The sequence below is a fragment of the Cnephaeus nilssonii genome (assembly GCF_951640355.1).
Source record: "Cnephaeus nilssonii genome assembly, chromosome: 9".
Taxonomy (NCBI): domain Eukaryota; kingdom Metazoa; phylum Chordata; class Mammalia; order Chiroptera; family Vespertilionidae; genus Cnephaeus; species Cnephaeus nilssonii.
Genome location: NC_137080.1, coordinates 29,916,214 through 29,930,433, shown reverse-complemented (window position 1 = coordinate 29,930,433; position 14,220 = coordinate 29,916,214). Strand labels below are relative to the sequence as shown.

At 40.4% G+C, this 14,220-nt stretch overlaps 1 protein-coding gene across 4 annotated transcripts in view; it reads right to left on the bottom strand.

Moving 5' to 3' along the window:
* The window catches only part of UTRN (utrophin), a 454,275-nt gene that overhangs the window by 272,400 nt on the left and 167,655 nt on the right, over positions 1–14,220 (bottom strand). For all 4 annotated transcript variants that reach the window (XM_079779951.1, XM_079779952.1, XM_079779953.1 and 1 more), the window contains 7 exons: positions 11,739–11,909; positions 9,033–9,212; positions 5,696–5,830; positions 3,749–3,898; positions 2,649–2,810; positions 2,090–2,218; positions 1,086–1,259 (listed from right to left, as the gene is read on the bottom strand). In XM_079779951.1, coding sequence (XP_079636077.1) covers positions 1,086–1,259; positions 2,090–2,218; positions 2,649–2,810; positions 3,749–3,898; positions 5,696–5,830; positions 9,033–9,212; positions 11,739–11,909 — 1,101 coding nt within the window. The remainder of the gene's footprint in view (positions 1–1,085; positions 1,260–2,089; positions 2,219–2,648; positions 2,811–3,748; positions 3,899–5,695; positions 5,831–9,032; positions 9,213–11,738; positions 11,910–14,220) is intronic.

The window sequence follows — 14,220 nt, the reverse complement described above, 5'->3', positions numbered from 1 at the left end:
CTGTCACATAACAGACCCCTGGGCCAAGTTACACACAGTCAAGAATGGTGCTTGCTTTGTTGACCTCTATATCTTGGTAAATATTTACATATATCAGTGTGTGTACACATGCACACACACACACACACACACACACACACAGAGAAATGTATCCTATTTATTCATTCTTCCACCCATTATAGCTTTTGAGTAATCAACCAACCTTTGGTATATAACAGACATGTGGAGATAACAGTTTTGATAAGCACCAAGAACTCTTCCCAATCTTTTATTGTCTTAACAGGTGTCATCTTCAGCTTCATGATTCTTCTCTAGCAGAACACTAATTCTAAGAATGTGTATGCTTAGCCACATTTTAAAATGTATAAGCAACTGAATTTTAAAATTCAAGACTGCAACAGCAATAAGGCCTTCTAAATAATTTTTTTACAGATCTTAGGTTTAAACTTTGATTTAAAATTAATTTTTCTAGAGAATGATTTTTCTGTAATAATATTCCTGACATCTGTTCTAAGTATAATTTCTTCTTTCATATTTTGGATTTAGACTTTATAAAGTAAAATTTAAGTATCCTTAAGAATAATTTTTTTACATGGTAATATTTCTAACATCCATTCTAAGTATGGTTCTTCCAGCTACCTCAAATTTATCCTTTGAAAGTTAGTTCATTAGTCAAATTCTGCCAAAGCCTTTCCTAATGTCATACTGTGATTGAGTGTTTCCTTTGTTTTTAATCATATATATATGTGTGTGTATATATATATATATATATATATATATATATATACACACACACACACACATATATGTATGTATGTATATTTAAGCCTTTTTTCTTTTTTTATTTCATGACACTGTAATAATTGATTTTACTCCATCCTACCTATCTCCCCTATCTCTTCTAATGTCTTTGGAGGAAAAGACCACACTTCTTATTTTATAACCTATTTTTCATCATTCACCCCTATTGTTAATATATATTTACAATATATATTAATATTGAACAAACCATGTACGTTATGCTAGATGAAGCCGTATTTGCTGCTGGAAAACCTAGTGGACCCATTAACCACCAATGCCCTCACCATACACTTGTCCAGGTGGGTCTGGATGACATCAGGGTCCACATCCTTCACGTCCAGCACATGCAGTTCTGCTTTCACACCATCCAGCACACGCTTACAGTCGAGCATGCGCTGTTCGAAGTTCGCAGGCTTCTGGAAAAGCTGGAACTTGGTGGACACCTCTCGAAGTTTCCTCTGTTTGAAGAAATGATAATAATAAGCAATTCACATCAGAATGATAATCTCTCTCAACAGACGGTATTAGTATAACACCTGCTGCTAAAAAGCTGTAAAAATAAATCACAATAAAAGCATTCCATAAAGGAACTCAGCGAGGTTACCCAGGGTCATACATCACTTGACATTCAGTATGTCAGTCTTAGATATAATAAAAGGCTAAGCTGGCCTCGCTGAAATTAAAACTTCACTAATTTTCCCACCTATTCGAAAACTACAGTCAGGAACCTAGAACTCAAAGTGTTATTCATGAGCTCAGAGAGAAAATCAATCTTGCATCCACCGCAAAGGACTGAGTGGTGCCCGGTGTATTAGCCGCAGAGAACTGACAGGGACTCTGCATTACGGGAAAGACTTATCAACCTAACTTCTAAACCTAGCTTTCTATCTCTTCTCAACTCAACTACAGAATCACATTTGATATTGTCCACGCATGCAATAATTTTTTTCTGCAGCTCTGCCTGGAATGCAATGCACCTGCAATGTGTCACTCGTCTCACTGTTCACATCAAAAAGAAAACCAGCCCTGACCGGTTTGGCTCAGTGGATAGAGCGTTGGCCTGTGGACTCAAGAGTCCCAGGTTCGATTCCGGTCAAGGGCATGTGCTGTGGTTGTAGGCACATACCCGGTGGGGAGTGTGCAGGAGGCAGCTGATCGATGTTTCTCTCTCATCGATGTTTCTAGCTCTCTCTCCCTCTCCCTTCCTCTCTGTAAAAAATTATTTTTTTAAAAAGAAAACCAAAGGCATCCAAGTAATCATTGCCCACACATCGCTCCCCCTCTTCACCTGCAGGACATCCATCTGACTTCCTCTTCTCGCAGTCCTGCCTTCTGGGGAGGTCGGAGGCTGAGAGCGCATGTTTCTTCGCAACTCTTCCAGCCGTACCTCATGGGAAGAGATCTCTGCTTGAATTTTCTACAAAGAGATCAGAAGCAGGGAAGGATGTATTTTTTTTAAGTTCCATATAATCATATATTACATAAGAATATGCAGAGCCTTGTTCAAGTTTCAGCAAGTTTGCAGTATAATAATAATAATAATAAATGGAGACTACTGTATGTTGTGCACAAACTATGGTCTTTGCATTTGTCATTTCTAATGTTCACTGCTTATTTATAAAAAGGAATTTTCCCAATTTCATAGCTAAGAAAGCTATCTTTTACCAGGATTTCACATAAAGGCCAAGAGAACTCCAAAACCCACATGGTGCCCCAAAAGCAAGGTCACCCTTTCTCACTGATTGCCGGTTTGGGGTGGCAGGAGGGGCTGGTGCTCTTGCAGGTAAGGAGGAGATTACTACACTTGCTCTTCTGACAACTCAAACACCTCCGATCCATGGCAGTACCTGAGCTTCCTGCGGAACTTGCAAGGCATCTACCCTGTCCGTCAGGTAGGTTGTGAGCTGCTTGTCCAGATCCAGTAAGCTCTCCTGCAAATCTTCAAGCATCTGATCAGTTTTCCGTAGGTCATGGAGTTGCTTTTCCAAAGAAATCTGCTTTCTCTCTGCCTACACAGGGGATAAAACGGAATCATTAGTCTTCACAAACATAAATAGCTGAATATAAGAAAACCCTATGATCTGGCCGCCAAGAAAAGAAATACAGGCTCTAGTTCAAAACTTTGGTGAGCAGTATGAATAAATAACTAGCAATGATAAAAAGGTCCTTGTGGTATCTTACATATCTTTCAGTGAATTACTCGTTTTTACTTCTTTCTACCTACAATGACAATCTGTAAAAATGTAAAGATTTCCTAAATAATATATTAAACAGAGAATTTCTCATTTACTATGAATTTAAGGTGTTTTTAGGAATCAGCAATAAGCCTGTCAACAAGGATATAAAATATAACAAACGTCTATCAGTAGAGTGAACATACAAAGCTTTTTTCCAAAGCCTAAAACAAGTTCCATGTACATGTGTGTATACCACTACTTGCTGCACTTTTGAATCAAGATTGATTCTTTTCCCAATCTCAGCATCAACAGTTATTATTTAATATGTGTTTGAAAGCACTAATATCCCTCTAACCCTCCTCGGGAAGAACAGTCTCCCTTCTCTACTTACTGATATGAGCATAAACATTGCAATTCATTCTGGATATGCATCTAAGACAGCTTGGCATTTTATCACAACAGCTTATGTCAAGTTCTGCCCGCCCTAGTATTTCTAGGACAATATGAGTTATTCTTATATACAGCTATAATATAGCTCAAAGGAAATGAAATAGTTCATAAATAGAAACCATCTCAAAGATAGATTTTTTTTTTAATCATCAAATTTTGCCTCGCTATAGAGCTGGGTTTACTCTTCCTCAGCTAGTATTTCAAAGCCCGCAACGCCCCTGTTAATGTTGGTTACCAACTTTTTCCCTTGGTACAAGTTCTTGAAGTCAGCTCCGTCTCACAAACACCTAATCTACACTCATGCACGTCCCAGTTCTTACCAGACGACTCAGTTCTTCATATCGACTGTTGAAAGCCTCCAGTTTCTCACTGATTAAGTCATCAAGGACCCCTCCATCAATGAGAGTCTGGCCAAGTTCCTGGATCTGGGTGCGATTATCCGCTGGATGTCGCAAAACAGATTCTAGAGACTGGACAGGGACAGGAGGGAAAAAATAATGCACTTACTGAGGCAAAATGTATCAAGGATCCGAAAGTGTTCATTTTTTTTAACAAGTAATTCCATTTCTACCCAAGAAACAAGACGAGGAATAACTAATTTGCAAAAATATCCATAATGGTATTAAAAAATACATAAAATTGAGAACTCAGCATAAAAGATGATACATGACAATACAACTTCATAAATAATTTTAGTAATTATTAATTACATGGGAAAATGTTCATGGTGTGATACAAAGTTTGAAATCAGAAAACAATACTATAAAGCAAAATTATTTCAAACTGCTGATTATGAAAAATAGGTACTCAGTTTTCTATAACATATACAGAAAGCTAGGTACTATTTTGTATACACACTTTATATGTACATAAATCTAAGTAACCTTGGAGTTAAATATTATTTCGTATTACAGATGGGAAAACTGAAGTTCAGAGAGCTTAAGTACTTCGCCTACATACGGGTACATACGGTAAAAAGAAGAGCTGAGATTCCAACTTGACTCCTTATGATTTCAAAGTCTTTGATCCAGTTATTATAAGGTACTACCTTCCAGTGCGTGTGTTAAAAATAACAATAATTAGGAAGAGCCCTGGCCAGTGCTTCTCAGTGGTTAGAGGTCAGTTTGGGCACCGAAGGGTGGCGGTTCAATTCCTGGTCAGGGCACCTAGTTGGGTTGCAGGTTCACTCCTCGCCCACCCCGCTTGGGGCTCGTGCAACAGGCAACTAGTCAGTGTGTCTCTCTCACAATGATGTTTCTTTCTCGCTCTTTCTTTCTTTCCCCTCCCCTCCCCCTCCTTCCTTCCATTTTCTCTGAAAAGCAATGAAAAAAATATCCTCAGGTGAGGATTAACAAAAATAATAATAATAAGTAGGAAGAAATTTGCCAAAATGTTTAAAAGTATTTATTTTAGAGTTTGTTTTATACTTTTCTCCATTTTCCGTATTTCTAGAATGCACATGTTTTAATTCTCATGTTAGGAAAATATTCATTTTTAAATTAAGCTTTTCATTGTTTTCATGCTCTTCACCTCTCACTCTGCTCCTTTATCTGAGAAGTGACATCTTTTCTCCAACAGAGCATCCAGCACCTTTGACTTACTTCTGACCTTCAATCCAGTCATCCGCTTAATTACCATGTGTCCCTACAATTTCAAAAGCATATCTATCCTCTTCCTAGCCTCTTCCTCCTTTTTTTTAAAGCAGCTCTATTGTCTTCATAATTTATTAATAATTTATTTAAGAAACAGGTATTAAGCCATCGTGAAAGAAAAATCAGGTGCATTTCTTGGCCTCAAGGAATTCAAGTGGGGCCTGGAGACAAGCTCCTCGGACAGGATCCCACACTTCTCACTCTTCCCTCCCCACCCTGTCCTCCAACTTGTCACATCTGAAAATAACACGGTAGGAGCCACTGTAAACACAGTCATTGCCGTGCCTTAGGAGCAAAATTAACTTTATGAAAACACAAGAGAGCAATTGTCCTCATAACATAAGGCAGAGTTCCATCCAGGGACTGGTAAAAAGAAGCAGGAAAATCACTGCAGTACGCTAATTAACAAACAAGTACCCACCTCGGGGACTGAGTTAGTGGGTCACCATTAATCTAAACATAAACGATGGTACAAACACTTCAAGCAATGGAAGGCAACACTGAAAGCTGCTGAGGGCGAAAATGCCTTGCTGGCGTAAGGCAGAATGTTCCTCATTTTCATACTCATTTGGCTTCCCTACAACAAGAAATACCAGGGAGAACGCAGGCGCCCACCTCCAGGGCCTCGTTGATAGCGTCTTCCTTCTCCGGCAGGGCCTCTGTGCTCTTCATCCGCTCTTCCAGAGTGTTCAGCCAGCTGGTCTCAAGGTCCAAATAGTGAAGAAGCTCAAGCCAACAGGACCAGACCTCCTAGAGCAGGCAAGGAGGAAGGGGCATTAGACAAGCAGCCATTTAGAGATGCGTGCATCTCCAGCACTACATATTCTCTCCATTCAACAGCCACTGCATTTAGATAGGAGCATAGGTGGAGACCCAGAAACTGATGAAATTGGAATTTCAAATAAATGAAATAAAACCTCGTTCTTTACTAAATCACATTGGACCAATTGGAGGGAGACGGGAGGCAAAGAGGAGCGACCTGCCTCACTCTTTACAGGAAAATAAATTCCAAGGAACTGGTTAAAAATAAAAAAAAAATTATTTAACTGGTAGCAAAAAAAACCAAACACAACACACAGGAGGAATGTTTTATTAGTTTGCTTTTAAACTAGAAAGGTAAAAGCACTCATAATCGCAACACTTTTTAACAATTATATAGAAAACAGGAATTCCGTGGGCCCATCCTATTCCAACCCAGAGCTAATGGATGTAACAATTTGCTGTATACTCTTTCCAACTCTTTTCTAATTTCATATGAACATGTCTATATATGCAAGGAACCGTATTTTGCCCAAAATGGAGCTATACTAACTATATTAATGGCAATCACTATTCCCCAGTGCCTAGGAGGAGTTTCAGGGGGATAAATTTACACCCCCCACTTCCTAGGAGAAACTTATGGGAGGAATAGCCCCTCCCTCACAGAAGAGGAGCCTATTTGACGGATAAATGTAGGAAAAGGAGTTCCACGTGGAGCCTCCCGGTTGGTTTTCTTTGGGATCCACTGACTGAGAGAAGGCACGTTCCAGCCTGCACTACGAATGAGTTGTGTTTACCGGGTCAGGGGGCAGCAACTTTTTCCATTCAAGGCCAGACAGTAAATATTTTAAGTTTCACAAGCCACATCTGGTCCCTGCCACAGATTCTTCTGTTTATTTTGTGTGTGTTTTGGTTTAGTTGTTAATAACCCCTTAAAAATGAAAAACATACAAACCATTGTTAGCTCACAGGCCACAGTGGAAGAGACACAAACCAGATTTGACCCTTCAGGGTGCAATTTGCCAGCCCTTGAATAAAGACTAAAAGAGAAAAGGTGGGTCTGGTCCCCCAAATTTCTACAGGTGGAAAGCAGCAGAGACATCTACTCGGCTGCAACTGCAAGCAGAGCCCATTTTCTTATGGGAAAGGAAAAATGAGCAGCATTCCCAGGAAACAGAACTGGTCCCTAATCAAGCACCAGTCCCGCCCCTGGCCAGATTTCAGAAGGACTATTATTAGAATTCAGAGTCACTATTAACAGTGACTGCGATTTACCTTCCACTGCCCCCAGTTTTTTGAATGGGGTGCCGCTAAGGTTTTCCTCTGCCTAGCTCACCTTTGAATGTGAGTATAAGGGGTGCGATAACTTATCTTTCTAACGGGCAAGTCACCAGATTGAACGGTGCCACACCTGCGCCTAAAGAAACTGTCCTGAGAGTCACATTTGTTTAGACCCGATGCAGGGTTTCGAGCTTGATGCTGTACTAGATAAGCCTTAGGGAGCACCTGGGACAGTGTAAGTGCATTCTGCATGTGGGAGGACTAATGTATGACCAGAGGATGAACTCCGGTGGATTAATGATGGCCACGGTTTTTTTGCCTTGACTCCCATTAAGTGGTGAAATTCTTTTCTCCTGCCCTGGAACATGGGTTGGCCTTGTGACTTGCTTAGACCAAAAGAATGTTACAGATGTGACACTGTGTCAAATTGCAGACCAAGCCTTTAAGAGCTTCCGCTTTCTCCCTCTGAAAAGCCAGCTGCCATGTGGTAGAGAAGCTGTGAAACTGGGATACCACGTGGAGAGAGGCCTGGGGGATGAGAGGCCATTGTGAATGTCCCCGCTGAGCCCCCCATCGAATGCAGCCACCTGAGTGAGCTAGTCATGGACCACATGGAGCAGGAAGCCACCCCACTGAGACACCTCAAACACAGAACCATGAGAAATAATAAATGGCTGTTTTAAAAGTCACTACGTTTTGGGGAGATGGTTGCATAGAAATTGATAACTGAGACATAAGTGGGTGTATATATTACCAATATAAAAACATGGTTGGGAAGAATATACACCAACTTCTGGATGAAGATTACTTCAAGAGATGAGATGAGATGGGATGGAAAAGAAGAAAACAGATTCCACAATACTAATGTACTTTATTTTAAAAATGAGATCTGGGAAAATATGGCAAAAAGTTAACATTAGTTATAGTTAAAAGATGTATTAATAGTATTGCCTCTACTCTTCTGTAAGTCTGAACTAGTTCCTGATTTCATATCTTTTTAAGGAGTCTAAAAATAATCAAGGTGATACATTTGGATTCCTCTAAGAAGGGCATTCTCACTCTAATTTAGAAATTTGGTCTATTTCTGCCCAATATTCCTTGGTAATCGCTGACATAATTTTAAAATTGTTTTTACTTTTAAACCCCTTTTTTCTTCTTTTTCATTTACCATTTTAAAAATATCAAGGCCTTACCTTTTCTCTTTTACCTTTATTTTTTTTTTTGCATTTTTCCTTCTCTTCTCTCAAACTAATTTCAAAGTAACTATAAAATTAATTCTCAAAGCAATTCCAAACCCTCATTCCTTATTTTAAAACTAGAGGCCCAGTGCACGAAATTCGTGCATGGGGTGGGGAGTGTCCCTCAGCCCAGCCTGCACCCTCTCTGATCTAGGACCCCTTGAAGGATGTCCGACCGCCCGTTTAGGCCCGATCCCGACATGCCTCTCATAATCCAGGACTGCTGGCTCCCAACTGCCCTCCCCTGCAGGCCTAGTCTCCCGCAACCACCCTCCCCTTCTGGCCTGGTTCCCCCCCAACTGCCCTCCCCTGCAGGTGTTCTAGAGGAGTTCACAGTACACTGCTCTAGAGGAGTTCACAGTACACTGTTCTAGAATCTATAGAATCTGCCTATAGATCACCTGTGATATGAAAACCTTGATTTAAAATATAAAAAATGTAAAGTCTAAAGATGTTAAATGACTTTCCCATGAACCTTAATTGAGGGCAGATCTTGGTCTCCTGTATTTTTTCATCCCTGCTTCATTTTATTAACCTATTAACCAAGAACTATTTTCCTTTATGATCCAGTGTTTGGAGGGAAAAATCAAGTTTTTTTTCAAGAAATGGAAATGGTCAGTACATTACAAAGTTTTAATCTCAGAAACACATCACTGAAAAAAAAAATAGCATACCTCAAGAGTGTGGCACTTTCCTCGAATTCTGTTGCAAAGAAGTTGGTAATTCTCAAGCTCAACATTCAACTCAGATGTCAATTCCTGGCCACTAGAGGGCACCTTCTTAGCTATTAAGTTGATGTTGTCCTTCAGAATTTTCACTCGCACCTCCTTCTGCAGCACATCCTCTTTCGCCCTCTGTTCCAGGGAAGGATAGAAATGAAAATCGTCCCCCTTTCTCACTAATAAATGTCTTTCTTTTTCCTAAAATAACTAAACCAAAATTAAAACATCTATGTGATTTCAACTACCTAATTTAGAACACAGAGATTGCTTTTGAAAAAAAATAAAATAATAAAATAAAATTAAATACTAACTATAAATTCTCACTCATTATATGCCCCAATGAAAATGGTCCCACATAAACATTTTCATTTAATAACAGGCAGGCAACGTTAACACCTTAAGTCATCCTTAAGTTATGTTTACTGACATTAAATATTTTCAAAGTCTGGGCCCATGATAAAAATCTAAGTGAATTAATTTTAATTGGCCACTAGAGTTCTGAACATTAGACTGAAATAAATAAATGGTCACAAAAGTTGAGATGCACCATGGTAGATGTGTCCTTTAAAAATTACGCAAATATATTTTTCTCTCTGTGACATCAGTATATCTAGCCTTCTGATACTGAACAGCATTTCCAAGATGATAAAGTTATACTAGGAAAATCTGATCTAGAAATATTTCTTTCCTGACTCCCACTCTGCACTTAGGATAGTCTCACTTTCAGGAAAATCAACCAAAAATAGCTTTATACTTTCTTGTTCAGCTTTCTTTACTTCTAAATGGTTTTAAACTTTCATAGGTTGGATAAAATTATTAAGTGCAGTTGTTTTTAAAATTCAAATGTTTGGAAAAATAAAAATAAATAGAATGTTGCCCAATCGAGGGTGTTAAATCTCATTTTTCTAAACTCTCATCCCTAGAGACTTAAATAAACCACAGAACTACAATGGCAGTACTGTAAAGAGAATAAATGAAATAAGATGGTTCTTAACATAGTAGGCTACCTTTAAAATACCTTATATACTGAATATTTTTAAAGCTTTAAAAAAAAAAGCTACACTAGCCCAGCTGGCATGGCTCAGTGGTTCAGTGCTGACCAATGAACCAGGAGATCAAGGTTCGATTCTAAGTCAGGTCACATGCCTGGGTTTCGGGCTCAATCCTCAGTGTGGGGCATGCAGGAGGTAACCGACCAATGGTTCTCTTTCATCACTGATGTTTCTTTCTCTCTTTCCCTCTCTCCTCCTCTCTGAAATCAATAAATATATGTATGTATTTTTTTAAAAAGCTACACTAAAAATTATGCTTCTGTGAAAATACAATAAAAGTCCTTTGTCATATATAGTAATGCATGGATTACATCTAATCCTTTTTTAAATATATTTTTATTGATTTCAGAGAGGGAGAGATAGAAATATCAATAATGAGAGAGAATTATTGATTCGCTGCCTCCTGCAAGCCCCCTACGGGGGATCAAGCCTGCAACTTGGGGATGTGCCCTGACCTGGAACTGAAGCGTGACCTCCTAGTTCACAGATTGACACTCAACCACTGAGTCACACAAGCTGGGCAAAATCTAATATTTTTTAAAGGACATCTGCACAGAGATTTTTGCTTTAGTTACACTTTTAGGCAAGTTAACTTTGGCCTAAAACATTCAATGTGTTGCTTAATCTTATTTTTTAAAATAGCCTTTAATCACTATCTTCTTTGGCTTGGACACTGAAGGAGACTTGAAGTGAGATTAGAAATTTGGGAATGATGCCCAGTTCTTTTATCATATAAAAAAAAAAAGTGTTCAAGACTGTTGACATAGGAATATAAGTTCACAGGAAGTATATCCTGTGGCCCCAACCAATATTAAATCCCTTCACAATGTTCCTACTGCAACTCCACCTGCTCTAACAAACCACTTATATACATGCGGCATGCCCCATGTAGTAACAGGAAGACCACATCTGATGAAATAAGGATAAACCCCAAGCAAACTGGAAAGTCTTTCTTGGTCCTAATGAAAAAAAAAAATTATTCCTGAAAATTTTTGGAAATAGTTGTGATGATTGCACAACATTGTGAATGTAATTGATGTCACTGAATTTTTTTAATTCAGTGTCTGTGGTTCCCCAGGTTCTAAAATAAGAAAATGTCTCAGGGCCCTACATGGATTCAACTCACGGGCCACGTTGAACTTCCTTCCTTACTAGAATCACAGCAGTTCCCCTTCTTTTTTTTTTTTTTTTAATTTGAAATCCTCCTATGAAGGATTATGTACCGTTGACCTTTGAACAACACAATGGATCAAAATTCATGAATAGCTTTTGACTCCCCCAAAACTAACTACTAAGAGCCTACTGTTGACCAATAACATAAACAGCCTTACGAATAATGTAAACAGTCAATGAACACATATTTTGTATGTTATATGTAAGCTAGAGGGGAAAAAAGTTATTTAAAAAACCATAAGAAAGAGAAAATACATTTACAGTACTTCTTTTTAAAAATCTCTGTATAAATGGACCCTTACAGTTCAAACCTGTGTTGTTCAAGGGTCAATTGCACAATCATGATTTACAGACAGATGGATGATTGTTTGTGTGATCGACTGACTTTGAAGGGAGAGATAAAGCCTGCTGACACTGACTATCCCAGCCTCACCTTCATTTCTTCAACAGCACTCTCAAGTTCTTCTGGTGACTTGTATTCAAAATCCTTGTCCAGGTCTTCTTCTTCCACCTCAGTCATCCATTCTTGCATCTCTGCTAAGTCTTTTTTTAGGTTCAACACTTTTTCCTGACGTTCAGTCAATTTATTTTTATGAATAGAAAGCTAGAAAAGAAAAGCCATTTAGCCAAATAAACAAGTGTTAATACAGTAAATGTCAGGTTTCTAATAGCTAATGATACAGTGGTAACTCCCCACAAAGACTCTTACAGTTAAAATTCAGATAAAAGCTTTTATACACTTTCTGCTGATGCTGTGAAAATATAAGCGATAATGAAAACAATAATGATAACTGTGATTCTAGTTCACATTTTGGATATTAATCTAATCTGGACATATCCTCTCTATAAAATGGTAATATGCAAATTAACCATCACTCCGCTACATAAGCCACGCCCACCAGCCAAGCCACGCCCGCCAGCCAATCAGAGCGAGTATGCAAATTAACCCCAATCCAAGATGGCTACAGCCACAGAGAACAAGGTTTCCCAGGTAACAGAGGAAGCCAAGCTTTCCATAGCCGTTGCAGGCCTAAGCCTCCACTCAAGCTACAAAGTTTCAATTATAGAAGGTAAACAAATTCAAACAAATGGCGGCAGAATGGAGCTTGAGAGAGCAGGCCCGGGTTGCCGGCGGCAACAGGGGAAGCAAAGCTTTCTGCACACCCTGGCCGGGCCCACCCGCTTAAGGCAACAAAGTTTCAATTGTAGAAGGTGAATTAACTGCCACAGAAATGGCTGCCGGAGCCCCAGGCTTGGCTCTGCTCCAGGCTACAAAGTTTCAATTGTAGAAGGAAAATAAATTCCAGATACCAGGGCCTCTCTTTGGGTTGCCAGGGGGCGTGGCCGGCCTGCAAACCACCACAGGCCCCTCGCTCAGGCCGCCCCACACCCCAAGGGAACCCCCACCCTTACCTGTGACACCCTTCAGGGCAAACCAGCTGGCCCCCACCCGTGCACCAGGCCTCTATCCTATCTAATAAAAGAATAATATACAGATTGATCATCACTGCAACACACAATATAGCTGCCCCCATGTGGTCAAAGATCCTGCCCCCATGTGGACACAAGATGGCCACCACAAGATGGCCAGCAGGAGAGGGCAGTTGGGAGGCACCCGGCCTGCAAGGGAGGGCAGTTGCGAGGGACCAGGCTTGCAAGGGAGGGCAGTTGCGAGGGACCAGGCTTGCAAGGGAGGGCAGTTGGAGGTGATCAACCCTGCAGGAGAGGGCAGTTAGGGGTGACCAGGCTGGCAGAGGAGGGAAGTTGGGGGCAAACAGGCTGGCAGGGGAGCAGTTAAGCATCAACCAGGCTGGCAGCAGAGTGGTTAGGGGGTGATCAGGCTGGCAGGCAGAAGCGGTTAGGGGCAATCAGGAAGGCAGGCAGGCAAGCAGTTGGGAGCCAGCAGTCCTGGATTGTGAGATCGGGCCTAAACGGGCAGTCGGACATCCCTCCAGGAGTCCCAGATTGGAGAGGGTACAGGCTGGGCTGAGGGACAACCCCCTGCCGTGCACAAATTTCGTGCACCGGGCTTCTAGTCTATAATAATAAAAGCGCAATATGCTAATTAGACCAGACATCCTTCCGGACAAAGCCAGGTTGTGAGAGAAACCTGGGTCCCAGGTGCTTGCCGCGGCCGGAGGGAAGCCTGGGTCCCGGGTGCCAGAGGGAAGCCGATGCCAGCAGCCGGGGGAAGGAAGGCTTACTCTTGCACAAATTTCGTGCATCAGGCCTCTAGTCTATTATAATTTTTAAAATGCATAACTTCCCAAATTAAGGAATCTAACCTACAGCAATAAAAGCACATGTTATAAGGAATTTTACTGTAGCATTGTTTATTGTAGAAAAAATAAATAAATGCAACCAAAATAAACATTTTCTCCTTTTCAATAGGATTCGCTGTAACAATTTTAATTTTAAAAGCATAGAAGAGGAAGCTGTTATTAACGATGTTCATAAAATACTGCTCTACAAAATTTTAATTTTGATAATTTACTATACTTGTATATTCCACAGAGACAAAAAAAATATTACAAGAAAATAGGTGTTTTTCTCAACTTGGTTCAATAACTTAAAAATTTCAGAGAAACCTAAAATATTTCCCGAGAGCTCCTCCCTCTAACTGCAAACTTTCTTTTACTAGGGGAGAGATACCGGCCACAGAGACCACGCTCACTCGCTATCCACCCCCCTGCCCTTCAAGTTCAATCTCACGGCAGCGTCACCTGCCAGGGCTGCTTGGCTGCGCAGCTGATAGTGACCAATGGCCAGGACAGGAATAGATGGCTCTCACGAGAGTAAGGGGCACAGCTTAGCGGCTTTCCTGTCCCCACTCTCCAACAGGATCACAGTCATAAAAATAGAAAGGGGTCAAACAGGAGCTTTGATCTCATGCCAGTCTGGTACTCTAAGATCCT